Below are 27313 nucleotides of genomic sequence, written 5' to 3'. Positions count from 1 at the left end.
TCTTTGTCTGCTTTTGGGTCCTTCTATTGTTTTCTAAATGCTTTTCTCATGTTTTGGTCGTTTTAGCTCACCAAAAAGTTTCGGTCTGTTTTGGGGCATTAAGGCGTCACCTTTGGGTCCTTTTTGTCTCGTTTGAGTCGTTTTTAGGTTGGATTGTTTTTGCGATTTTGTGCTTGTCCCGCACATTTACGGAATTTTATTTCATCGTCGTTTTTTGGGGTCTTTGGGGTTGTATTGAGGCATTTTGAGGTACTTAATGCAGCGGTTTTGGGGTCTTTTTAGCTTCAGAAGAAGTTCTTATTTTATGTTTTCCCGCGTTTGTGGGTCTGTTTTTGGTGGTTTACGGGTAAATATTGGGTCCATTTTGTCTTGTTTTTGGGTTGTTTTTGTGTCATCTTGTTCTCATTTTGGCACATTTTTGTTTTTTTATTCCTTAGCATTTTTTGGGCTGTTTGGAGTCACTTGGGGATAATTATTGCCATTTTGTCGTGTTTTTGGCTCCTCTTTGGTTTTTGTTTTTTCCTCATTTTGTGTCCTTCGTTTGGGGGCAATATTTTTCTTTACCACATAGAGGCAACTTAATAATACTCGATGCCCCTTTAATAAGCCAGCGTGTCGGAGGGAGGCTTGTCTTATTCTGATGACGGACCCCAGGATGCCAGAGGACAAACTGAAACAAAAAGTCCATCCCTTCTTTAAAGCGCTCGTGTTTTGTGTGTCCTTCCGTCTGTCCGTGTGTCCTTCAGGCGTCCCAATAGACGGTTGGACGCAGGCGGACTTGTTGTCTCGAAGCATCCAGTACGTCCACACCAGCCAGGAGGAAAAACACCGAGACCGCTTTTCATTCGTCGTCTCCGACGGCGACAACCAGGTGGGCCGCGCCCTTTCTCTTCTTTTTTTCAGAACTGAAAAAAAAAAACGGATCAAAATGGCTCATAGGTTTTTAAGATGGAGACCAACAAAGGAGATTGCATAAGATTGCGCTCAAAACACATTGAGAAACAACCCAAAAAACACAGCGAAAATGACAAAAACGACTCCCCAAAACAACTAAAATCACCCCTAAATGTGTCACGCCGAAAAAACAAGGAACACCAATGTGAAGAATATTTGCTAGGGTTGTTTTGGACATTGGCTGGGCTCAAGTCTTCTAGCCAATATCTGAAAGGGTTAGGAATGATTCGGAGCCGTATGAAGAGAATTTGCCACGAACACAGCGTACCTTCAGATATTTTGAGAGTCGAGAATACCGCCGTCAAAATATATGATTTACGCCGTCCAAATCTTTTCAAATCCGGATGTCGATAAAAGCTGCAACGTTCCCAAAAATGTCAAATAGGTGGATTTGGGTGTCCCCTAGGTATCGGAGACGATGGAAATCAGCATCCGTCCGGTGGACGATTCTCTTCCCGTCCTGCGGGTGGCGAACCTGTGCGTGCAGGAGGGCGTACGAAAGACCCTCACCCAATTTGAGCTCGAAGCCAGCGACGCCGATACGCAGGTGGGTGGCGGCCGGCCGCGCGCCCATTTCCCCATAGGCCACACCCAATTTTCTACTTTACCTCCAAGCCGCGCCCACTTATGTCCCTTTTCTTCACTTTTCCTTCAAGCAACGCCCACATCTGTCATTTCCCCTCTAAGCCACGCCCACTTCTGTCCTTGTCGCGCACTTTTCTTTCCAGCCACACCCACCTCTGTTCTTTTCCCTGACTTTTCCTTTAAGCCGAACACAACTCTTTAATTTCACTTTTCTTTTGAACCACGCCCACTCGTCTATTTTTCCTGTAAGCCCCTCACACCCCTTTCTTTTCCTTTGGAGCCACGCCCACTCCTGTCATTTTCCTTCAAGCCACACCCACCCTAGTCCTTTCCTTTCACATTTCTTTTGAGCCCCTCCCACCTCTGTCTTTTCCCTTGGAGACACGCCCACTCCTGTCATTTTCCCTTAAGCCACACACCCACCCTCCACCCATTCGTATGAGCCCCTCACACCCCTGTCTTTTGCCTCGGAACCACGCCCACCTGTTTTTGTTTTCCCGGTCCAGGCGGAGGCGCTGACGTTCAGGGTGTTGCAGGCCCCTCGACACGGCACCTTGGATCTTCGGGGCGGCGGCAGCGGCGGAAGCGGGGGCGCTCAGTACCGGGCCGCGACCGCCTTCAGCATGGCCGACATTTACCACAATCGGCTGAGCTACAAGCACGACGGTTCCCGTTCGCTCACGGACCACTTCGTCTTCACGCTCGGCGACGGAACCAACGCCGACTTCATCGTGAGGGACCCTCGCGGCGGCGCCGAGGCCAGTACTTGACTTCCCGTCTCCTTCCGCTTTTTTAAACACGATCTGACGTCTTTTCTCACGGAGATGACCGTTTGGGTCTTATGACGGGCGGTGCGGTTGTTGTGATGACGCGGTGGACGTGGGACCCCCGGAAGGAACCTCGGGAAACTGACCCGAAACACTGACCGAAAAAGACTCCGAAATGAGTGAAAAACAACTAAAAAATCGGACGGGCTGAAGGCTGGAGAAAAGGCGGGACCAAAGAGAATGACCCCAAAGAGACCAAAAGAGGACTAACATCACCACTTAAAAACAACTTTTTTAAAAAAAAAAAACTTAAAAATGGACCCCAAAACGAATCAGAAATGAAAAAATGAAGTCCGAGTCCTTCTTTCTAGCCTCCAGTCCGTAGGGGGCGTGTTTTGTCGGGTCCAAGTAGCAAAAGTCGAAACTGCGCTTTTATTCATTCTTACTAGTTTTTCTGTTTTGGGGGGGTTCAGACGGTGACAAAGGACCCCCAAAAGTTCCACGTGGAGATCCTGCCGGTGGAGGACGGCACGCCCAGAATCGTCACCAACTCGGGACTGCAGTGGTTGGAGTACGTGGACCACAAGGTGGCGCTCTTCGCATCCCATCACACAATTGCGTCACAGACACCGTTCAAAAAGCTTTCAAAAGTAGTGAAAATAGTCATATTTGCAGACGACACTAACGTTTTCTATTGAAATGAAAACTAGATTGATTTGGTAACCTGTATTCATCGTGAATTAATGAACCTAAAAGTATGGTTGGATAAAAAGAAATGATCTTTCAATTTCAATAAAACTATAGTCATATTCTTTGGTCATCGCAAGGCAAATCAAGATTTAGTAGTCAAAATGGATGCTGCTGGAATAGACGCTGTATCAGAAATGAAGTTTTTAGGGGTCATAATACACAATCAATGAAGCTGGAAAAAACACATCAGACACATACAAACTAAAGTATCTAAAAGCATTTCAATCATGAATAAAGCCAAATTCATTTTAAACTATAATGCATTGTATTTATAATATTCTTCTCTAGTTCTGCCTTACTTAACATATTGTGCAGAAGTCTAGGGCAATCATTCCAAAAGTTCCCTTTTTGTCCTACAAAAACCTGCAATTAGAACCATACACACGGTAGGATATCGAGAGCATACTCCTATTTTATTCCAGCAGTCCAAATGATTGAAATTGGATCATTTAGTAAAAAAATTCACTGCACAACTGCTATTTAAGGTCAACAAAAAACACAGTGCCAGAAAACATCCAAAAATGATTCATTCGGAAAGAGGGAAATAATATCTTAAGGGGCTGTCGTAAATTCCTCATCCCAAAGGTGAGAACCACCAGGAAAAGTATGTGTGTGTCTGTGTGCGGTGTCAAACTTTGGAACGATTTACAAGACCAGATCAAACAATGTCCGACTATTCACCTGTTCAAATTTAAATAGAAAAAAACATTCCTGGCGGAATACAGAGATGAAGAATATGGGTGATACGAGAGATTGGGAATGGTGCGTCTAGAACTCTGGTTAACTTTCTTGTTATTGTTGTTGTTGTTGGATCATAACTGTTATTATTAATATCATTACAATTGTTGTTATATCATTGGTGTATTTGGTGGGGAAGATGAAGGGGAAGGGAATAGAAGCATTTGCTTCTGACTACCCTTTTCGAAGATGTTATGTAACATTATTTTGTTGTTGAGTTATTGTCTTTGTTTTATTTTTATTTTGATGTTCGAATTAAGTTTTCACTCATTCATTCAAATCGCTTTAAAAGCCGGTCAAAGCACATCACGAAACGTTTCATCTCTACCGTGATGCTGAGTAGTATGGTAGCTCTTGGGGTCAAGGCTCCATCGGAATCATTTTTGCTCGGTAACCTTTTCTCCAACAGGCCGGCAACATCATCAGCAAGAAGGATCTGCTGACGGTGGACCCGGACACGGACGACCGGGATCTGGTCTACCAAGTCACCCGCCAGCCTAAATATGGCTTCCTACAAAACCAGGCGGCTCCCGGAGACCCCCTTCACTCCTTCACGCAAGGTTTGCGCCTCTCGTCCCTCTTGTCCGTCTTGTCCCTCTCGTCCCTCTCGTCTCTCTCGTCCCTCTCGTCAGTCTTGTTCCTCTCGTCCCTCTCGTCCTTTGGCTTTAAGAAAAAATGGTTAGAGGTGATTTTAAGTCCTCCATCTCCTCATTCATAAGTCAAAAAAATCATGATAAACAATTAAAATAAATATTTAAAAAGTTAAAAGACAAATGAATAACCATAAATTAAAAATCAAAAAAATAAGAACACAAACAAATGATAAAAAAATTAAAAATATTTTTAAAAGACACAATGAAATCAAATCAAAATGAATGAATATATTACGAATAAAAATATGAAACAAAACTATAAAGATATACAAAATAAATAACTAAAAAATACGAACATAAGTAATACAATTAAAAAAAGAAAGATAAAAAATAAAGAAAACATTCCGAAAAACATTTAAAAAAATGAGAAATCAAAACAAAAAAATGACAAAAAAAAAATCAATTTTAAAAATAAAAAACACAAGAAATAAATTCAAAGATTTATATAGATATATATAATATCAAAAAGTAAGATTTTATCCAAAATAAAGAATAAAATAAAGAATATGAAAGAAAAATACAAAAGACAGCAATCTGTTGCCACCTCTAGGGAAAAAACCCATTTCTGATGAAGAAAAGATGGCACAGATGCTCTTTGGGAAAGAATTCCCAATGAATGGCTGGGAAATGAAACGGAAAATGGAAAAAGTTGAGAAAGCAATTCTGACTTCCTCAGCCGAGGTGAATTCGGGCCTGATCGGCTACGTGCTGAAGGAGGAAATCGCCGGCGGGGAAACTTCCGACGACTTCCACTTCCTGGTGGGGGACGACCAGAACAACATCGTCCGGGGGAACCTCTTCCACGTCCGGTGGTCCTTCGTCAACTTCCTGCGTCAGAGGTTGGCCTTTCCTTTCAAAATAAAAGGCGCTTTATTGCCTTTTCCCCGTCCGACGGTACCGCGTCGGCATCCCGCGCCAAAGGTCGGCCTTTCCTTTCAAAATAAAAGGCGCTTTATTGCCTTTTCCCCGTCCGACGGTCCCGCGTCGGCATCCCGCGCCAAAGGTCGGCCTTTCCTTTCAAAATAAAAGGCGCTTTATTGCCTTTTCCCCCTCCGACGGCCCCGCGTCGGCTTCCCGCACTCTACACCTTTGAAGTAAGAGACTTTCATAAACAAAGATGGCTGTCCATTCCGGAGTCCCATTTCTTTGTCCAGCCGAGAGAGAGAGTGAAAGGGTTGGGCAGGCCACCTACACAACATCCCCTGCAATGGATCTCGCCAGAATTTTTTTTTGTTCTCGCATTTTCTTTAGTTCTGGGGGGGGGTTTAATCCTTTAGTGGTTCGCTCTCTCTTTTTGTTTTTTTAGTTCGTTTTTCTTTGATTCTGGGCCTTTTTTTCAATCTTTTTTTGGGTTGTTACGGTTGTTTTTCATGTTGTTTTTTGAGTAGTTCATAGTGGACTTTCAATAGTTTTTTTTTTTTTTTAGGTGCTATTTCAGCTCATTTTTGGGGTCGTTTTTAGTGTTTATGGATGGATAGATAGATACTTTACTCATCCCCGTAGGGAAATTCACGCTTCCAGTAGTATCCTTGTGTCGATTATCAACAGATGAACAGGATGGCCTCGGGGCGCTGTGTTGTAGTTTAGCCACAGCGGAGTGGATGACGTCACACGCTAGGTCAAAAGTTCGGCGTCCCTGCTGCAGATGGAAATCTTTGTGCCCAGGGTGACACCACCTCGTGTACACGTAGATAGCCAGTCCGCCTCCGGGTGGCTCCACGTTAGCGTCTAGGATGCTAGACGTGAGCCACGTTTTCATAAAACACAGCAAACTGCACTCCCTGTACGCATTGATGTTTTTCACTAGCACAGCCGCAACCTCGCTCTTGTTATGTAGAGAGTTCACATTTCCCATGATTACGTACGGTACCGAAGGCTTGTAACGTCGCTAGCCGCTTCGCTAGCTCCGGCTCGAACACCACGTTAGGGCCCCCTCATCACGCCGGCACGAGAATTTTTCAGGGCAAGGAGTCGATTCCTGGAATCAATGCTTTTTTGCACGTTAAAACCCATCACCATAGGATAGAAATCATCCAAAGTGTCGTTGTCAAGCGGGACGAAAAACAGCGAAGATTGAAGCAGACACTTAAAGCAAAAAATCACAAAAAGAGCTAAATAACACGGGGCTGCCGGAAAGGCTGCCGCTCGCGGCGGCGCCTATGATGTGACAGGGGGGCATCATTTTTGTTTTTTCGGGTCATTTATCAATCATTTTTGGGTCATTTTTCAGGTCGTTTTTTTATTTTTTGGTGTGTTTTTTTTGAGGTTTTGGGAGTTGTATTTTTTAGGGTTTTTAGGGTCGTTTTTGGGTCGTGTTCGGTCGTTGTCGTTTTTTTTGTTTTCTGTCTGGCTCTTGGAATCAATTCTCTGGCGCAGAGGCTTAGAGCAGGAGCACGGGGCACAATTAGTTACCAAAGATAAGAGGGGGCCAGTCCAGGCAAACTCTTGTATGTTAGCAATAGAAGCTAGCGATCATATCCTAAAGCGTCAGGGAGCCGCTGCACGTCGGCTAAAATCGACGATCAAACTCCGGGGTATTCTTCGCAGCCGCTGCAAACGCGGGGAGACCAGAGAGCGATACCTTACTGTAACGGGGACCCGATGCTACAAACCGATGATGCGAAAAAAAGAGATTTTCATGAACGAAACGGTAATTTCACTTCTCAGCTACAACGTTTCGGAGAAAGCGGGCACGGTGTCGGTGACGGTGAAGCGGACGGGCAACCTGAACCAGTACGCCATCGTGCTGTGCCGCACCGAGCCGGGCAGCGCCACTTCTGGCGGACACTCGCCGTCGCGGCCCGGCACCCACGACTACGTGGAATACGCGGGGCAGGTAAGCCGACGGCAGCCGTTCGACGCTATTATTTTGCACCCTGTCATAAAATGGTTCTCTTCCTGATTGTTTTGCACTCGTAGCACTCCCTATATTAAAGCTTTAACATCCACGGCCATGTCTCAGCCCCACCGGTGCGCCAAGGTGTGATTGGAAAACTGGATCACGTTTGCAAGACTGCTTCTAGAAAAAAGAAAATGTCAAGCGAGGACAGTCACGGCAACCTAGCCTTTCGGCTTAAGTCCTTCATCGGAGAGGTCCAATCTAAGAGTTATTAATCGGCAGTCACCAGAGACACGCAAATCACACGACCGACGTGCATGGTATGAGGGTTTCCCAGAAACCGAGTCAAGATGCAGTTCTGTAAAGGGTCTCGGTGGCACGGCCACGGTCTTTCTGGAAGTTAGTTCGGCCTCCAGAAACCTCGAGTATATCGGAATCCGGCTCAAAGGACCGCTTCGACGTCGCGTTCAGTCAGACGTTTTGATTTTAAACGAAGGCGCCTCGATCTTTTCCGGCTAGGAGAACCGAGGAAGAGCCATCCGTGTTCTTGAGTTGTGATGATTCTGATGCTTATCTGAAGTATTTGATTGTTCACTTAGGAGCTCCCTAGTTTCACCCGTCTCTCCCGGAAATGGGGATTTATTTTTCAGTGTTTCTTACATCAATGTTCACTTTTTCTATTGACCGGCTTCTTTCATTTGATTCTCTTTATTCCGGCTAATCCTTCGGACGTACACGTTTTTTGTTTTTTTACCCGTGGCGAATTTCACTCCTTTTCATTTAGCGGTATCGTAACTTCCCCTCCCGACGGCGATCTTTCAGGTGCAGTTCGAGGAGCGCGAGTCGGAGAAGGTGTGCACGGTGTCCCTGAACGACGATGACGTCTTTGAGGGGGCGGAGTCTTTCTGGGTGGAGCTCAGCGTGCCCGTCTACGCCCTGCTGGGCCCCGATACCCGCGCCCGGGTGGACATCCACGACCACGAAGACCGACCCGCCTTGGAGTTTGCCGCCGACGTCTTCCGCGTCAACGAGAGCGCCGGCGTCTTTCGGGTGCCCGTCCGCAGAAAAGGTCCCGCTTTTCTTTTTTTTCTTGGGGGGGGGGAAGGATCCATGTTCCCATTTAGAGAAATGCAGAGTTTTGCTTCGATTGGACTGTGGTCGTACCTCCGGCGGGCGGGGATCCTCCTTCCCCAAACATTTTTGATCAGGCCCAATCCATAATTAGCATGTTTCGGAGTGGTTTTTTGCCCCCCAGGGAAAATTGACAAAAGCGGAGCGCTTACTTAAACGTGGGACAAACCACGACAACAAAATGAAGTCATCCGACTTCAGAACATTGCACATCATCTGAGGTAAACAAAATAAAACAATACACAAAGTCATTGGAATTGACACCTGGGAACACGTTAAAGGTGTCTGACAATGTTGGGGTTGGTGCTGCTCTGTGATAGGTCACCGTCTTCCCACCTGTGCTCGCAGGTATGCGCAGCTAGCGCCTTGCTAGCTAGCTTTCCGTCTGTTGCTCACCGTCCCGGTGCTTGCTGAACGTCCGCTAGTACTCCTTAGGACATGGATTGGGTTTTTTTCAGCCTATTCTCAGTGTCTCAAATAAGGTCGCATGCATCTTTTACGTCGGGCGTACAACTTGCAAAACGTGGCCCACAACTTTTCCAAGAAAAAAAAAATCTTTCTTTTTTCTTTTTTTCTTTTTTTATTTTTTTTAACAAATCAAACGTTTGCTTCATTCTGATATCGAAATCTTCCTTCGGATTGGAAATTTGGGAATTTCGGTTCATTTGTCAATTTGCATATTCAGGAGCCTGCATCGAATAACTTAAATAACGGACTTTCCCGAGCGTTATAAGGTCGTGCATTTCCAAAGTAGACAGTCAGAGAACACAGGAAAAATGGATAAGTGGTTAGGAATCAAGCCAAAACCTCAGCCCCAGATTCAAAAGAAGCTGAAAAAATTGATGATGCTACAAAATGTAAACGTACATTAAAAGCTTTGTGGAAAGAGGAGTTCACGTGGATTGTAGCAGACGACGCGACGCAAACATCGCGTGAATGAAGATGAAATGAAATGATCTGAAATGATCTGCATTTATATAGCGCTTTTCAAGTCAATGACCTCCCAAAGCGCTTTACATTGTGCTTCACATTTCCCAATAGCGGCCATGATCTGTGCAGCCATGTAAGGCTGCTAACCTGCTTATTGGGGGTATTGGGGGTTCAGTGTCTTACCCAAGGACACTTCGGCATGTAACACGGACAAGCCGGGATTCGAACTGGGATCCCTTAATCCTAAAACGATCGCTCTACCTCCTGAGCTACTGCCGCCCACAAAGATGAGTCAATACAGGTAACATACTGATGGCAAATGGAAAACAGCCATGAATGTTATAAGTAGATTTAAAATAAACTTAATTTTAAAGTGTTGTTCTGTTTTTTTTTTTTTTTTTTTTTAAATGAGTCGTCTTCTTGTGTTTCAAGTTGTGAAAAATGGGGCAGGCAATTTTTCAGAGTTGTCTGCCCTGGTGTTTCAGACACTGCTATTCTGTTTGAAATGGTGGAATACGTTTTTGGTGATGCCTGTCTGGTTATGCAAAGTTTGCATTGCGCATCGCCGCTCTGTTTTGTATCGGACTCTAAGTAGCCAAAATATCTCCAAACAACTGAGGATGAAATGCCTCTCCTGTCTTTCAGTGGGTATGCCAAGGTTATCCTTAATACTCTTTTATGGCTCATTTTGACCGGAACGTTGTCCTTCGTTGAGCGAAATGATTGCCTGGTCCTCGTCACCTTCTTTAGCTGGTGAATGTTGGTCTGGAACTTGCTTTTTCTTTGCATTAGCGCCCCCATTTTCTCCCGTGTCCGGCCTACTTACATGCATCCGAGCCCGCCTGTGGGAACCTCACTGCTATTCATTCAAACAGCTTCAACAAGTGATAAATGAAAAATAAACGATTTTTTTGTCTTCGTGCAGCCCGGTATCGGTCCGCAGGCTGGGACTTCTTGTCCTAAGATGCCCCAGGTGAAATCTGCAACCAATTCAGGTCTCGTATTCCCGTTTCCTAGGCGACCCGTCCGGAGCGGTGTCGGCCCTGTGCCGCACGGCGTCCAAGTCCGCTCGAGGCAGCGGCCCCCGCGCCTTGGAGTCGGGTTCCGACTACAAGAGCCGGGGGCCGGGGCCCGAGAGCCGGGTGACCCTGGGGCCCGGCGTGACGGCCTCCACCTGCGACGTCACCCTGGTGGACGACAGCCGCTACGAAGCCTCCGAAGAGTTCGAAGTGGTCCTGTCCGAGCCTTCGGACAACGCCCGCTTGGGGGGCGTGGCCAGGGCCCGGGTTTTCATCGAGGGGCCCAACGACGCCTCCGCCTTCACCCTCGGCAATCGCACCTTCACCTTCCACGAAGACGCCGGTAAGTGCCCTCCTTTCTCCAGAAATGTGGCAGTAATAGGGCAGCAAACTGCCATTTTGTACGATCAATAGTCTAAAACAACTCCTTTTATTGTCCCCCAAACATGTCATTAATGCATTTGGAAATAAAAACAGGACAGAACTCTCAGGAAGCACAGTATGGACTGCTAAGTGTATGGTTTCACAGACCCTCCAAATAAAGGGAGGAGACATCAATGGATTTTGAATTTGCATGCAGAACAGGGAAGGATTGTACAAAAGAAATTCAACCTTCTTCATCTGCTCCTACTTAAATTGGAACAGCGTTTGCCACCATCATTTGGCGCATTACCGCCCCCTAAATAATAATAATCATAATAATAATAATAATAATTTCCTTGTATTGTCATTCTGTGTAACAATGTACACAGAACGAAATGTCGATTGCACCTGACCCGTTGTAGCGAGCCGATGCAGCCGCAGCCAACAGAGGGCGCCGCCGACCACTTTTTAAGTCTTAGGAATGACTCGGCCGGGGCGCGAACCACCGACCTCCCAGTCTCAAATCCAAAATGTTCTAAAGTTCCTCGGCAAAAGTCTACAATATCTGTCTTGAACGACCGACAGTTGAGTTCATATTTTAACAGAAAAGAGAGAAGACGGAGCAGGGAGTACAAACCTGTGACACGTATTTCCAAGGTGTTGTAAAATCCCTCCCCCAAGTCCTTTCTTTGGATTAAATCTCGGAGGAACCGAGAGCAGATCGTCCCTAAAAGATACAGGGACGACATTGGCCGATAGTGAAAATGATGTCAATTAGTCAAAATAAGGAACGATAAGGAGGTATGGTCATTAAAATAACAAATTGGTATCACATGCGGGTGCCCACTATTAAACACAAATTCGACTACAATACACTCACTCGATAACTTCATCACCGATTTTATAATCGAATAAATGTCTTTTTTCTGAAACAGGCACCATCGAAATCCCGGTTTTGCGACACGGCAGCGACCTGTCCTCGCCGGCGTGGGTCTGGTGCGCCACCCGGCCCTCCGACCCACCGTCGGCCATCCCCGCCGTGGACTACATCCCCAGCTCCAAGAAGGTGGTGTTCAAGCCCGGCGCAACTCAGGAGGTCCGAATCGCCGGCAACGCCGTTCCGAATTGGCTTTTTAGCTTCTTGACTTATTGGCGGACGCCGTCCTGTTTTCCAGAGCTGCAGTCTGACCATCCTGGACGACGTCCAGAGTCCGTCCATGGAAGGACCCGAGTCCTTCGTGGTCTTCTTGAGTTCCCCGCATGGGTCCGTCCTCCAGGAGCCTTATGAGGCAGATGTGGTCATCGCTGACACCTTCCAAGACAGTAAGTCCTTCAGAGAACACCTTCCATTGCTTCGAGTTTTTTTGTGAGACCCCGGTGGGTGGACAGTCTCGGGGGCGTCAGGGGGCGTGGTCCGTAGGCGTGTCAAAAGTTGTTATACGACGTACACGATTGGAAATGATCAAAAAAGGTCTCAAGTATGGTGAAAATATTGGTGTTGCCAGGTATGGTATTGTAAAGCGCGAGGCCATGGAACCTGGAACGGACCGCCAAAGTCCTTTTACGTTTCCATTCTGTCCTTCGTATTGCGACGTCTCTTCAACCGTGCTCGTTTGTCTTTGTTGAAGTAAAATGGCGTTAAGATGCGGCTTGTTTTCAGCCAGGTACACCCGTGTGTTCAGATGTCACAAATGGACAGTTTTTGTAATCAGGAATCCTAAAACCTCAATCATTATCACATCGTGACACCAACATGGCTCCAGATCTTGTCATTACAATCTAACACAACATTCTAGCCCAGAGGAGCACATTCTCGGAAGCGTACGTCATGTTTTTTTGTTGGAAAATGCTTTGGTCCCTCTAGAAACGGCGTGTCGTCCCAAGTTGAGCCTCCATTTTCCCCCTTTTGCAAACAGTTCCCAGCATGCAGTTTGAGAAGACGTCCTACACGGTGAAGGAGGGCGACGGCGAGCTGCACTTGCCGGTCTTGCGCACCGGAGACCTGTCCTTGGCTTCCTCGGTGCGCTGCTTCACGCGAACCATGTCCGCCGCCGTAGACCTAGACTTCCGAGAACGCCCCAACGTGGACGGACAGCGGGTCCTTTTCCTACCCGGGGAGAAGGTAACCGCGTCCCGCCGTCTCGCTTACGAGAAATGCCGACGAACGACGAGGTTTTCTGTGGTGAGGCAGGCCAAGAACTGCACGGTCCACGTGAAGGACGACTCGGTCTTCGAGCCCGAAGAAGAGTTCCAGGTCCACTTGGGGGCGCCGACGGGAGAGCACTGGAGCGGCGCCATGATCGGCCAAAAGGACGTCGTCACCGTCACCATCACCAACCAAGAAGATGGTCGCTACAACAATTTCCGCTTTTTTTACGTTTCTTTTGTTCATCCGTGAAATTGAAATTCAAAGCTTCATTTATAATGTTACTATACAGTCTATAAAGTCGAATACTCTCTTCAATCTACAAAAAAAAAAATCATTTCTATCTTTAGTGACCCAACGTTTTGTAATGTTTCTTATTTTTTTGCCTGTGAATTGAAAAGTGAAGTCGATTCATGTTTAGCTTTGTAGACACTCCAGACAAGGAGAGAACTTTACAAAAACCTTCCAGATGTACAATATCCGACTTGAAGGATACATGGAGGCGTTCTGAGCTTACAAAGAGATCAGGAGAAGAACCTCAGAAAGCAAAAACTTTATAACCCGCTCTAAAAGTCCTCCACAAGATGTATAATATCCAACAGTTGAATTTATCATGTAGTAGACACTCCAAATAGAGAAGACATCAATGCATTTTGAACTTGCAAGGAGAACAGGGAAGGACCAAAAAAAAACAAAAACTCAAGGTGTAGGATATCCAGCACAAAGGGCCAATTGTTAAGTTTGTAATTTAACGGAAACTTAAAATAAGGAGAGATGAGGTCAGTTTGAATTTTTGTCTTACAAGGAGAACAGGAGAGGACTGTACCAACCCCTCAGATAAGAAATTTCAACCTGTTCTAAAGGTCCTCCTTCCGAGCGCTTTCTTTTTTATCGAATCTCCAAGGTAACAAAAAGCAGATCCGCCCTAAAGGTTGTGGAAACCAAAGAACAGCAAAGTGATTGGTCAATAGTGACAATGATGTAAATAGTTCATAACGGTCAAGCTAACAAACAACGGCCAGGTTTAATAGTCAAACTATAAATAATAATAGGCAATCTTTGCAGGTGTCCCATTGTAAAAACAGAAATACCTTATCAGACGTTGTTTATTTTTGGGAGTTTCAATCATAAAATGTCCAAAATAAACGCAGAAAACCCTTTTGAGGAACATCAATGAAATTATATTTTATTTTTTTTGTAACGGAACGAAGCTCCGACCATCGAGCTGGAGCGGTCAACGTACCAGGTCCGGGAGCCGCCCGGTCCGGACGGCGTGGAGGTGCTCAGCATAAAAGTTCTCCGGCGAGGGGACCTGGAACGGACCTCCAAAGTTCGCTGCAGCACGCGAGACGGTTCGGCCCAGTCCGGAGTGGACTACAACCCCAAGAGCCGGGTCCTCAAATTCCCCCCCGGTGGGTGGCGCCCAAAAATAAGATAACGGAAATGGAACTTTCTTCTGACACGCCTGATCTCGTCAGGGACGGACCACGTCCTTTTCAAGGTGGAGATCGTGTCCAACGAGGACCGGGAGTGGCACGAGTCCTTCTCCTTGGTCCTGGGCCCGGACGACCCTGTGGAGGCGGTGCTGGGCCGCATCACCATGGCAACCATCACCATCCTGGACCAAGAAGCCGCCGGGAGTCTGGTCCTGCCGGCCCCGCCCATGGTAAGGACGCCTCGTCCACATTCCACTACCGGAAATCTCGATCACCCTCTTCCGTCCTCAGGTCGTCTCTTTGGCCGACTACGATCGGGTCCAGGAGGTGACGGCGGAGGGCAGCAAGAAGACTCCTCCCCCGGGTTACCCTGTGGTTTGCGTCACGCCCTGCGACCCCCATTACCCCAAGTACTCGCTGATGAAGGAGCGCTGCGAGGAGGCGGCCATCAACCAGAGCCAGGTCCACTTCTCGTGGGAGGTGGCGGCGCCCACCGATGCCAACGGGGCGCGATCGCCCTTCGAGACCGTCACCGATGCCACCCCCTTCACCGGAGTCAACCACATGGTGAGATCCCCGCCCCTGACGTCTCCGGTCTTTTTCCTAAAAAGAGCTAGGATCTTGCGCTCAGGTCTTGGACAGCATCTACTTCAGCCGTCGTTTCCACGTCCGCTGCGTGGCGCAGGCCCGTGACAAAGCGGGTCACCTGGGGACGCCCCTGCGGAGCAACATCGCCACAGTAGGGACGGACGGCGCCATCTGCCATACGCCCGTCACCACCGGGACGGCCCGAGGCTTCCAGGCGCAGTCCTTTGTCGCCACCCTCAAGTATTTGGACGTCAAACATAAAGAACACCCCAACAGGTGAGGGGCACCGCCTCCTTCGGATACACTTCTGTATTTTCATCCCACCGCGCTTGGCGTATTTGAGGGGGAATACGTTGTTTAGAAAAGAATTGATTGACAGATTGATCTTAAGCAGAGGTGTGGGCAACCCGGTCTTGGAGGGCTGCATGATCTGCATGATTTTGGACTAGAGGAGAAAGTGGATGCACTGGGATTAAACCAGGAAAAGAAAGAGGGGAAAATGAGACCGTTTGCTCAACTGGCATTAGGTAGCACTCAAACATTTTGCCCCCGCCGCCGCTTTCAGAATCCACATCTCGGTGCAGATCCCCCACCAGGACGGTATGCTCCCCCTGGTGTCCACCATGCCCCTGCACAACCTCCACTTCCTGCTGTCAGAATCCATTTACCGGCAGCAGCACGTTTGCTCAAACTTGGTCACCCTCAAAGACCTGAAGGGTATCTCAGGTAAACCCGAAAGGGTCGTTTTTCTTCCACGAGGATCTAAGTCACCCGATTAAGCGGCCACTTCTCTACGACAGAGACGGGTTTCTTGGACGACGCGTCCTACGACGACATATCGCCGGGTCCGGGCTACGACCGCCCGTACCAGTTCGAACCCAAGGTCCGCGAAACCAGAAGCATCCTGCTCTACAAGCATCTGAACCTGAAGAGCTGCATCTGGACCTTCGACGCCTACTACGACATGACGGAGCTCATCGACGTCTGCGGAGGCTCCGTCACCGCAGACTTCCAGGTAGGCGGCCCCCGACCGCGAAATAGATTGGAAACCCAAAGCCTGTCTCTCGTAGGTCCGAGACTCAGCCCAGTCTTTCCTGACGGTTCGGGTTCCGCTCTACGTATCCTACGTATATGTGACTGCTCCGCGGGGTTGGGCTTCTTTAGAGCACCACACCGAGATGGAGTTTTCCTTCTTCTACGACACGGTTCTCTGGAGGACGGGTAGGAACTTTGGCCGAGACCCGCTCTTGACGTAGACCCACCGTACCTGTTTGCTTTCAGGCATCCAGACGGACAGCGTCCTCTCTGCCAGACTCCAGATCATAAGGATCTACATCCGCGAGGACGGAAGGCTGGTCATCGAGTTCAAAACGCACGCCAAATTCAGAGGTAGCCTCCTCGGAGGCTCTCTCATTCTTTCTCTCTGTCTGTTGCTCTCTCAATCTCCATCGCTATCTCTCTGTTTCCTTCTCTCTCTCCCCCCTCTCTCGCTTGTTTGCATTTTTTTCTGCTCTTTCTCTCTCTGTATATCTCTACATATCTATCCCTCTCTCTCTTACTCTCTACCTCACTATCTATTTAACTCTCTGACTCTAGCTCGGTCTCTCTCTTTCCTTCACTCGCTATCTCTTTCTCTCTGTGTCTCTGTCTCGGTCTGTCTATCTCCCCATCTCTCTCCCTCTCTCTCTCATTTTTACTTATTTTTTTCTGACAGAGGGTTGGGTCATCCATCATACAGCAACACAACAAAAAATACATACAATTGACATACCCATAAATAACAAAAGAAAGCACAACAAAAATGATAAGAAAAGAAAAAAAAAAAAGGTGAGGTTTTTAGACATCAAGTAAAAACGGTGTGATGGGTTTCCATCTTTTCTCAAATTGATCTGGTTTCAGTTGAAGTCTTGCAGAGATTTTTTCCATAATGTTTATTTGCTTTCATTTTCCTCTCCGTTGTTTTATGTCAGGAGGTTGTGGTTTCAGCCAGGAAGCCGTGATCATTTTTTGGGCTAGCAGAAGTATAACCCTTTGTACATATTTATGTTGTCCACTCAATAATTTTTCTGGCAAAAATCCTAATACATAGGTCACCGGGTCCAACCGCAACTCCCAACCAGTAATTCATTTTATTTCTGTCTGAATACTTCTCCAGAAATTTCATATCGCAGGGCAATTCCAGAAAATATGCGTGAAATCCCAGACCCTCCCACATTTACGCCAACATGAATTGGATGTATTCTTAAATTTTGAAATGATAGAGGTTGTATAGAAGTATGGCATTTTGACTTTCCATTCAAACTCCCTCCATGTCGGACTGCTGGTTATTTTGTGTCCCGCTTTCAAAGTTTTCTCCCAGTCGTCGTCTTTTATCACTACGTTAGCTTCTTGTTCCCATTTTTCCTTAACCTCCGTTTCTTCATCACTGATATCCATTTGCAGAGCTTTATACACTTTTGAGATAACCCCCTATATTAATAGTACTTTTGGCTCCTTATTGACGCCGCTAACCAATCAGTGGTCGTCAGTGACCCACGAGACGTTTTAGTCCCCGGGACCGTGTTTTGGAACCTCGACAGGGGTGGTACAAAAAACAATGGTGCTCGGAAGGCTGGAACCGTATAGTGCAAAAGCGCCATTTCTCTTTGTCTCTTTCTCTTTCCATTCTTTCCTTCTCTCTCTATCTCTGTCAATCTCTTCCTTCCATGCAGCATCGGCTCCGCAAAGAATGTTAACAAAATGTGAAATTTCGCTCAGTTATAGTGGGGAAAAAAAAAATCTAGGTTCCAATAACCCTACTTGTGTCTATTTTTCCTCCCTTTTTACTTCAGGCCAGTTTGTTCTAGAACACCATACCTTGCCTGGCCACAAGTCCCACCTTTCGGCTCCGGACCACCTGGGCGGCATGGAGTTCCAGGTCCAGCTTCTTTGGAGCAGCCAAACCTTCGACTCCCCCTACCAGTTGTGGAGGGCCACCAGTTCGTACAGCAGGTCAGCCCCTTCATTCTCAGTTCCCGACTCGCTTTAGGATCTTCACTGCGGTTCCAATCCGGCAGATCAGTTGGATTGTGCTAAAAACTTGAGACCAAAAGCAGAAGATTGGAAGTATTTTTTTCTGCGGATCTTCGGACCGCATGAAGCTTTACCTGAAGTCGGACGCGTCGCGTAAGCATTGATGTTAAGGCACCGAACCATCTTGGACTTTTTGCACCTCACAGGAAGGATTATTCCGGAGAGTACACGGTTTTCCTGATCCCCTGCACCGTCCAGCCGACTCAAGCGTGGACAGAGCCCGGGGACAAAGCGCTGTCTTGCACGGCTCACGCTCCGGAAAAGTGTGTCCACTGAGAAAACGATCGTAGAGCTCATTGGAGATGTTGACATTGTTCCTGTGCTTCAGGTTCCTGGTTCCCATCGCCTTCCAACAGACTAACCGTCCGGTCCCTGTGGTCTACTCGCTCAACACAGAGTTCCAGCTTTGCAATAACGAAAAAGTCTTCAGCATGGACCCGGCCAGTACCGACGTCTCAATGGCAGAAATGGACTACAAGGGGGCTTTCTCCATGGGTACGCCGGACCTACCTTAGAATGAAAAGAAAAAGAAAATTCTGATATTTTTGCAGGGGGTGATTTGTTTATGGTTAAGTAGACAGTCCAAATAGGGAGTGAAGCCATCAATGTATTTTGAACTCGCAAAGAGAACTGGGGATGACTGTACCAAACCCGCAGATAAGAAATTCCAACCTATTCTAAAGGCCCCCCCATGCCCGTTTATTTCTATTAAATCTCTTTGGTTACAAAAAGCAGATCCGCCTTAAAGGGTGTGGAAATAAAGAACAGCAACATGATTGGTGGAAATGTGGCAACAAGGTAAACAGTTCTTAAAAGTTGAGACAACAGTGAGGTGTTGTGGTCAAAATAAGGAACTGGTACCCTATTCAATCTCCTTTACAGGAGTCCAAAAATCAAAACTGAATCAACTCATCAGGGTGGGAACTGGTTTCTTTGAAAAATATCCATTCCCCTTTCAAAGCCTTTTCTGGTTCCTTCAGGTCAGACACTCTATGGCCGTGTGCTATGGAACCCGGATCAGAACCTGAACACGGCTTACAAACTCCAGCTGGAGAAGGTCTACCTGTGCACCGGCAGGGACGGCTACGTCCCTTTCTTCGACCCGACAGGGACCCTCTACGACGAGGGGCCCCAGTACGGCTGCATCCAGCCCAACAAGCACCTCAAGCATCGCTTCCTGCTCCTGGTAGGGACCCCTTGCCCACCCGGACCTTCCACGACTCTTCGCCGTCATTTCTTTGTCTCCGTAGGACCGGAAACAACCGGAAGTCTGCGACGAATATTTCCACGATGTCCCCTTCCAGGCCCGCTTTGCCTCCGATCTTGGGGAAATGAATGCTTTGGCCGCCATGCCCGGCGTGGACGGCTTTACTATGAAGGTGGATGCGCTGTACAAGGTCCGTCCGGCTCTTTCTCGTTCCTGTTTGCAAATAGGTTTTTGTGTGGCTTCTGTTGCCAAGTTGATGAGCTTGATTAAGACTCCAAAAAGACAGGCTTTTCTGCTGTCAATTGAAGTGATAATGCCGCTTTCCAGGTGGAGGCAGGCCATCAATGGTACCTCCAAGTGATTTACGTCATCGGTCCCGAGTCCAGGTCCAGCCGAAGGACGGAGCGCTCTCTGCTCTCGGGTCTAAGCCGGCCCAAGCGCGACCTGGTGGACCGGACCGGCCGCTTGACCTTGGATGAGTCCCTGGTCTACGACAACGAGGGGGACCAGCTAAAGAACGGCACCAACATCAAGTCTCTGCGTCTGGAGGGCGGGCTTGGCACCGCCTACCACGCCCACATGGGCCCTTCCGTGGGCGGAGGCCTGGCTGCCCTGGTCCTGCTGGTCCTGGCTGTGCCGGTCTCCTGCCTCCTCTTCCGACGCTGCCGCCGGAAGGCCCAGGTCCGTCCTGAGTGTGGCAAACAATTTTATTTTTATCGGCATAGTGGGGTCGACTTTGTCGTTACATAGATTACCCAAGAGATGGTCGCCAGAGCTCCGCTGCACTAGTCAGGTCAAGTCATGTTTATTGATATAGCCCTTAATCAAAGGAAGTCTCAAAAGGCTGCACACACCACAGTCTATTATAGATGAGAGACTATTATTACACCAACCCCTGATCTAAAACCTACGGGAGTGCAAGGAAAAACTCCAAATTTAAAAAGGCTCACATATTGTTTGGAGACTTCCTGCTGCTACTATGTTTTAATTGGAAAACCTTGCACATTGTTTTTATTGGTTTTAGGTATTATCAATTTTGCAGTTGATTGATTTTGACCTCGAATTTTTCTTTCAAGTAAAATAGAAAAACAAGCACACACACAATTAGTTGATCCCAAACTCAATGACACAGGGGGGACAATTCACTCTGGGACACTACATATTTTAGTGATTCTAACTATCTATCTATCTACTTTGGTCATATCCCTCAAGAGGGGTGACCGACAGCAAGACAAACACATACAATAACAAAGAAAATAAAAAGGAAAAAAAAATAGCAAAAAAAAACCCACACACAAACATTTTTGGACCATGGCCAACCCAAATGCCCAAACACCCAAACAAGTTAGGCACCTCGGCATCTGAGTCGGTCACGCCTTCGTCCCTCCAGATGAAACGGGACACTTGGGTCAGGGTGACGCAACACACTTTTGTTCAACAGCTGTCACTGGTTTACCCCTGCCGCATCATACGGGTGCCCTGCCCATCCCTTAGAAAACATCCTACTCTCCTTTCACAACACCTCTCCACTCATTCCTTTCACCAACAAGAGCTTTAGCTTCCACTAGATTTCGACCTCTTTCCTGCAGTCCACTCATAACACCATCTATCCACGTCAATGGCGGCCGTCCTCTCGGTCTCCTTCCATTGACTTGTGCTCTGTAGATCCTCTTCAACATTGGCTCCTCATCCATCCTCTCCATGTGTCCAAACCAACCCAGTACTCTCTTATCCACACACTTGCTCAGTTCCACTTTAGTGATTCTAAATTTGAAAAAATGCAGCAAAAGATGAAATTGACATTCGGTGAGGAATATTATCATGATGGCAATACATAAATGATGAAAAAACTTGTAACATAAGTCAATCAAACGTGACATAGCATTTTAGTGTTCTTGGGCTACAATCAGAATCATTTATTAAAAATGAATTTATCCCACCTACATATCAGTGTGTCCTATTCTAGAGGACAGTTAAACATACAAGAAAATCTTTTAAAAATAGCTATAAGCCCACATTATAAATATACCATTTTACGGGACTCAAGTGGCACCGGATGACAGGAATAACCCACCCGGTGGAATTAAATCAGGCAGACACGAAGGGGTTACAGTGTTCTGGTTTGCCCGCATCCCTGCGTCCTAGACGCATGATTTTTGCTGGGGACGCATAGTCTCAAATCAACGTGCGTCCCCGGGACTCAACTTTTTTGACACAACATTGTCATTATTACCCGATGACATTTTTTTTTAAACAAATATTTTTTGTTTCCGCCTGGAAGAACTTTTCGTCAGGCAGATCCGGCAGATGTTGTTTTGGTCTCGCGGTTCGAGTTTTCGTCTGCTCGCCGATCTCGAGTTGTGGGGTGAAAAGTCCGTCTCTTTTTAGAGAACCGGCTTTTTCGGCTCAACTCATTCAAGAGAGCCGGCTCCCAAACGGCTCACTTGCTTTGATGCATTATATTACGAATGATAATGTTTTATAAAGAAGTTAAAACAAAAAGGAAGTATAAAAGGAGAAAATGAAAAAAAAGACAGGTTTCTGGTTATCCCTTTAATCAGTATATTACCAACAATAATTTGATGCAGAAAATGAATTCATAATTTGATGATTAAAAATGAATGAATATATAGATTTTTATTATATATTTGTCATCGATTTACAATTTTATCTTCGATAAGACAAAATTTTGGGGAGCCATAGATCTCTGTCGGGACCCATAGATTTTTGAGCATGCGAGTCCCCGGGACTCATCGCTTTTCACAGCTCAAATGAACACTGGGGTTAAGGTAAGCAATAACATCATATTTCTAAAATGCCAAAAGTTCACTCTATCAAAATAATGACCTGCCGCATCATGTTGAAGGAGCTACACTTTCATTTATGAACTTGCGGTTCATTGATTTCACAAAGAGTTCATTATTTATTTTTCTCCCTACAGATGTTTAAAAGACATTCCTCGGAGCTTTTGAATAGGACGAGCACATTTTTTGCTTGTCTTGAATAAAATTAGTCAGGTCTGAGGCGGTCTTTTTTTGCGTTCCTCGTTTGATCCTTTACGGAAGGTTCACGACACAGATTGTAAACTTTTAAATGTGTTGGGTAGGAAAACAAACTAGCGAGGAACCAAAGGGGACATAGTAATAATGAGGGGAAGAAAGGGAAGCGACCGCAGCCGTGAGGAGGAAATGTTGATCATCTGCTTGACGTTCCAGGCGGCGGACAAGAAAGCCTGCCGGGAGTACCCGTTGAACAGCAAAGTGGAGGTGTGCGCCGAGCGACGGCTGGGAAACGACTTTAGCTGCGGCGGCGAAAACTGCAGCGGCGTGAACAATGTCTTCGAGCAAAATCAGGCCAAAGTCAAGCGAGTCAACCTGCAAGTCAAAATACGCAACAACCTCAACGACGGCACCGAGGTCTGATCGGCTTTTCTTTTTCTAGCCGCGTTTGCGTCGCGATACCAAAAAAAAGGGAAAGCTATTTTGGATCGGGTGTACTTGGCCTGGACTAGAAGCGACGTACGTGTCGCGGCACATAAAGAAAGGTACGCTGGGTTTTGTTTGGAAGAAAACGCGCGTTTCTCGGTCAACGCTACAATCGCGTCAGAACCATCGATGTCGGTGTCACAAATGCTGCGAGCGTTTATCGTTTGTGGACGGGCGACGGGATTGTGGAATTGAAAGGGAGCTGAGAAGGACTTCTGTGATAGCCATAAATGCCACGGGCTTTGCCTTCCTGATTTTCTTTTTATATCGTTGATAGGATTATTCCTACCGGTCCTACTTTTTCACTTCCGCAGACTGCAACGGATTTTTTATTGAGAGAGATGGTGTTTTTGTTTGCATTCCTCTTTTTGGGTGTTGACAAATTAGGGCTCCCCTCCTCGTGTCTCAAGTCACTTTTAACTTGGTCTCCCGCTGAGTTAGAAAGTGTGTCGGAGAGCGCTGCGAGTGAAAGAGTGAGAATGAGAGAGACGGTATAGAGAGTGCCAGTACGAGTGAGAGATTGAGCCGGCGAATCCCCTGTGCTCTTACCGGAAGATGCTTCGATTTTATTTTTTTCTCATTTACAATGCGGATATTTGGGGGGAGGGGGGTGTTTTTTTCCGAGACCGACGCCATCCGTTCGAGAGCTTTTGACATATTTTTTAAGCGTTCCTTTGATTACAAGAGATCATTCTTGAGCTAAAATGAGCTCGACTCTTTTCCATATACGATCGACTAAAAATTGTTGAGTTTTTTTAACGTGTCAAACAGACGCAGTACAGCGCCATCTATTGAGCTTTCGGTAACCGTTATCACCGAGCTCCGCAAGTAATCGATACCGACGCTCGATGCGTTTCCTGCTGCGACGTGTCGCTTGCATTTTTGCACAAATACAAAGTGCTGTCGCTCGACTTCTATTTCTCGACGTAGGAAATGTTGCTACCCGTTTTTAAGCATGTTTATCTGCTCCTATTTGTACAAAGAGATCCATATTTTCCAGCAGTACCGAGATTCCGACAAGTGCCCTTAACTATTTGCTTATAGCATTCTCCAAAGTGGCCCCGCCCCTTCCCTCCCTCGTAACCAATCAAAAGTCCCGCTGTGACAACCTCGGAGTGTTTGTGTTTTTTCGTTCGCCCGCTTGTTTACGATTTCTCCAGTTCACGTTTGGATGCTATTTGTATTTCGGGCAACTCTTTTATGCCGTCCGAGTCACAAATGTGAGACCGAAAAAATAAATAAATAAATGAATAAATACATAAAACAAAAACTTGTGCCTATGATGGAGAGGTGGTTCTTCTTAGAAGAAAAGTAAACCTCCAGTTTGACAAATTCTCTCTTGTATTTTTGGTGCTACGATGATTTTGCTGAAAGGATGGAGATATTTGCTGCCTTTTTAATCAATAAAAAATGCGAAAGTAAATCTGTCTCTTCCTTTTACTGTTGTTTAGGCCCCTTTGGTTCCACGCTATCTTGTCACAAAGTGATCATTGACACCAACAGACTAATGAATGACATTCAATGCAATTTATATTTTTTATCATGAACGTGTTATGAGGAGATGGATGCAAGTCCACTCAACCAAAACTCAAATGTCTTAAAAAGGTTCTGTTAGTGTGGCCAAAGTGACTTCTGTTCAAAACCGCTTCTTTCTATGTAAACGGGGATTATTTCAGTTTAAAGCTCCTGTTTTTTTTTTTATGTATCGTTGTCTTCATTGTACAATTAAAAATGCAATAAGAGAGTGAGAGTAAACTTTGAATATTTGCAGTGAAAAAAAGTCATGTTCAGGCTTATCACAAAAAAAAGCTGACTTTTTCCCCCCCCAACAAAATAATTTCCTTATCAAGTTTTCCGAGCCAAATCATAATTGCAACTCTTTTATTATTTTTTTTTCTTTGAAAATTCCAAGGATATGGATACAAAAACAAAAAAAATACAAAAAAGTTAAAGTTACTGACCGAAACCGCCAGTTTTTATTCAACATTTTAAATTGTTTCCACTCTAGATAGAATACAAGGTTACAATGAATTATAAATCAAGAACTTTGCTAAAGAATTGAGATCAGGATCCCCTGATCTAAAACCTACATGAGGACATGGAAAAACATCAAATACTTGAACATGAGGAAAATGAAGAAACCTTGAGAAGGGAGCGCACATGAGGTCATCCCCCTTCCAGGATGACCAGGCTGCAACGGATGTTGAAATAATAAATAATACACAGATATTGTCAACATGGAATATAGGTTATTCATATACTATGGAGTAGAAGTGTGTTTTAAGATTAGATTGAAACATTTCCACTAAGGTTGCAGATCGGATCTCAGGTGGAAGAGCATTCCGCAGCCCCGGTGCCCGGATGGAGAAAGCTCTCCAACCTGCGGAAATCTTCTTGGTACTTGGGATCACGAGTAGACCCGCGTTTTCAGAGCAAAGGCGCCGGACCTAAACAGAGGGGGAAATTCAATTTAGCTGAAGTCTTTGTAGAACTGGCCACAAGATGTTGCCGTTCGAGCGTGTTGAGTCTCGGGCGTCCGTTGACAGGCGAGATCGATGAAGAAATATCGGTAGGATTAGGCACAATTCTATCATCATCGTGTCCTTCTCTGCCGTTTCTCTGATGTAGCTCGCTTAGCTTAGCACCATGGCCAGGGCGACAGCACCGCTTTTGTTTGCGATCCCTACGCCGTCTCCGCCGCTTCGTAAGTATAAAAAGTGCCCAAAAATTCTAAATTTAGACGCAGACCCAAACGTATAAGTTCCTCCTGACTGTAGGTAATTATTGGCCATGCATGTGTCCAGAAATGATAGCAAAAAAGACAAGAGGACGGTAATAAATAGAAAATTAGCTTAAGAGCTGTGAGCCGCTGCGTCCGTACCCACCGCCATCATTTCAAAATAAACAGTTAATATCTATCCATCTATCTATTTATAGTGGTCATATCTCTCGAGAGGGGTGACCGACAGCAAGACAAACGCATACAAAAACAAAGAAAATTTTAAAAAGTAGCAAGAAATTACACACACACATTTTTGGGGGACCATAGCCAAGCCAAATGCCCAAACACCCAAACAAGTTAAGCACCTCGGCACCTAAGTCGGTCATGCTTTCGTCCCTCCAGATGGAACGGGACACGAGAAAGCGACCGCGTCACTCGGGGCAGGTTCGAGAGCAGTTTTTACTGGTTTACCCCTGCCGCATCATAACCATCCCTTAAAACAGGTCTACACATCCCACTATCCTTTCACAATCATTCCTATCACCGACAAGGGCTCTAGCTTTCACTAGATTTTGACCTCGTTCCTGCAGTGCACTCATAACACCGTCCATCCACGTCATTGGCGGCCTTCCTCTTGGTCTCCTTCCATTTAGAGACCGTTACATTTATTATCTGACTTCATATTAACTGTTTCCTGTCAATGGAATGGAAAGAGTTAATATGAGAGATAATAAATGTAGGATCATGATTTCTTATCTCACCATTTAAATCAACATGATACACAAAATATACTAAACAATTCAGAAGAATTGATGTGTTTTTGTCTGTAGGTTGTTATTTTTTCATTCACTTTCTCCTTGCCGCTTCCTCTTCATTCCGGATCAGGAGAAAAAGATTTTTTTTTTTAAGTTCCGTTTTCGTCTTTCAACGTCCTTTTTAACAATAACTTTGTTATTCAAAGCATACATAGGAAATTTCAAGAAATTATTATGAAAAGTATGATTTTATCCGATGAAAAGTTTATGAACTATTTTAACCTTGTGAATGTGGTACATAGTCAAGTCATTTTTATTTGTTTGGCCCTTAATCGCAAATAGTCTCAAAGGGCTTCACGAGTTATTACATATAAGAAGTTTAGGTTATTCGTATGCTATAGAGTAGAGTGACAGCGTATTATAGGAATAAATAGGTCCTTTTTCTTTTTGATTCTTCTTTATCTGGCCTTTGGTGACTTTTGGCCTTCCGCTCGTCGATTCAGTCTGCTCTCGGGCTCCCCCGCTTGAAGCAACCATGACAACTGGAGGCTTAGTAGGCGGGCCTATGTCTTTTGGCACGTCTGTCATTGGACGGGCAGGCGGATCCACGTCACCTCTGGCTTTTCGCCATTGGCTTAAACTGCCCGCTGGCCCCGCCCATTCACACCTCCGGCGGCAGCGGCGAGGAGTCCGCCATAGTGATGGCTATTCTCAGAGAATCGGCTTTTTCGGCTCGCCTCACTAAAAAGAGCCTGTTCTTTTGCCTTTCAACGACTCAAAGTGTATTTGGTGTCGCTTTCATCCATATTTTACCAATTATAATAACACGTTAAGCACAAAATGATTCATATCTACTTCAAATCCGATTCAAACTATTTTGTAACAACTTTTCATTTAAACATTTGACTTTTTATGCTACGCAACGTTCAAGTCAAGTGACACAGGATTTAAAGAAAATCGCGTACTTTTTAAGTCAGTCAAGTGATTTTTATTTGTGACGCCCTTAATCACAAAGAGTCTCAAAGGGCTTCACAGGTTATTACACATAAGCAGTTTAGGTTATTCATATGCTCAGATTGTTTTAAGCTTAGATTGAAACATTTCCACTGAGGTTGCAGATCGGATCTCAGGGGGAAGAGCATTCCGCAACACCGGTGCCCGGATGGAAAAAGC

The 27313-nt window shown here is 45.9% G+C and overlaps 1 protein-coding gene across 1 annotated transcript in view; it reads left to right on the top strand.

The window, feature by feature from the left end:
• fras1 (Fraser extracellular matrix complex subunit 1) overlaps positions 1–24086 on the top strand; it is a 71737-nt gene extending 47651 nt beyond the window's left edge. The window contains exons 46-73 of the mRNA XM_088336966.1: positions 747–871; positions 1361–1501; positions 2046–2297; positions 2780–2893; positions 4204–4354; positions 5124–5286; positions 7115–7283; positions 8109–8355; positions 10365–10709; positions 11665–11825; positions 11905–12052; positions 12646–12851; positions 12921–13077; positions 14087–14287; positions 14354–14541; positions 14603–14878; positions 14943–15175; positions 15465–15625; positions 15700–15914; positions 15970–16120; positions 16181–16288; positions 17731–17890; positions 18118–18234; positions 18300–18466; positions 18952–19157; positions 19222–19368; positions 19506–19859; positions 22394–24086. Of these exons, the coding sequence (XP_088193092.1) occupies positions 747–871; positions 1361–1501; positions 2046–2297; positions 2780–2893; positions 4204–4354; positions 5124–5286; positions 7115–7283; positions 8109–8355; positions 10365–10709; positions 11665–11825; positions 11905–12052; positions 12646–12851; positions 12921–13077; positions 14087–14287; positions 14354–14541; positions 14603–14878; positions 14943–15175; positions 15465–15625; positions 15700–15914; positions 15970–16120; positions 16181–16288; positions 17731–17890; positions 18118–18234; positions 18300–18466; positions 18952–19157; positions 19222–19368; positions 19506–19859; positions 22394–22600 (5270 nt within the window). The 3' untranslated portion in view covers positions 22601–24086. The remainder of the gene's footprint in view (positions 1–746; positions 872–1360; positions 1502–2045; positions 2298–2779; positions 2894–4203; positions 4355–5123; positions 5287–7114; positions 7284–8108; positions 8356–10364; positions 10710–11664; positions 11826–11904; positions 12053–12645; positions 12852–12920; positions 13078–14086; positions 14288–14353; positions 14542–14602; positions 14879–14942; positions 15176–15464; positions 15626–15699; positions 15915–15969; positions 16121–16180; positions 16289–17730; positions 17891–18117; positions 18235–18299; positions 18467–18951; positions 19158–19221; positions 19369–19505; positions 19860–22393) is intronic.
• Positions 24087–27313: the final 3227 nt, after the last annotated feature.

The sequence above is a fragment of the Urocampus carinirostris genome, chromosome 5, assembly GCF_059441175.1.
Source record: "Urocampus carinirostris isolate Australia breed hairy pipefish chromosome 5, RoL_Ucar_1.0, whole genome shotgun sequence".
Classification (NCBI taxonomy): Eukaryota; Metazoa; Chordata; class Actinopteri; order Syngnathiformes; family Syngnathidae; genus Urocampus; species Urocampus carinirostris.
This window is presented reverse-complemented; position numbering and strand designations above follow the sequence as displayed.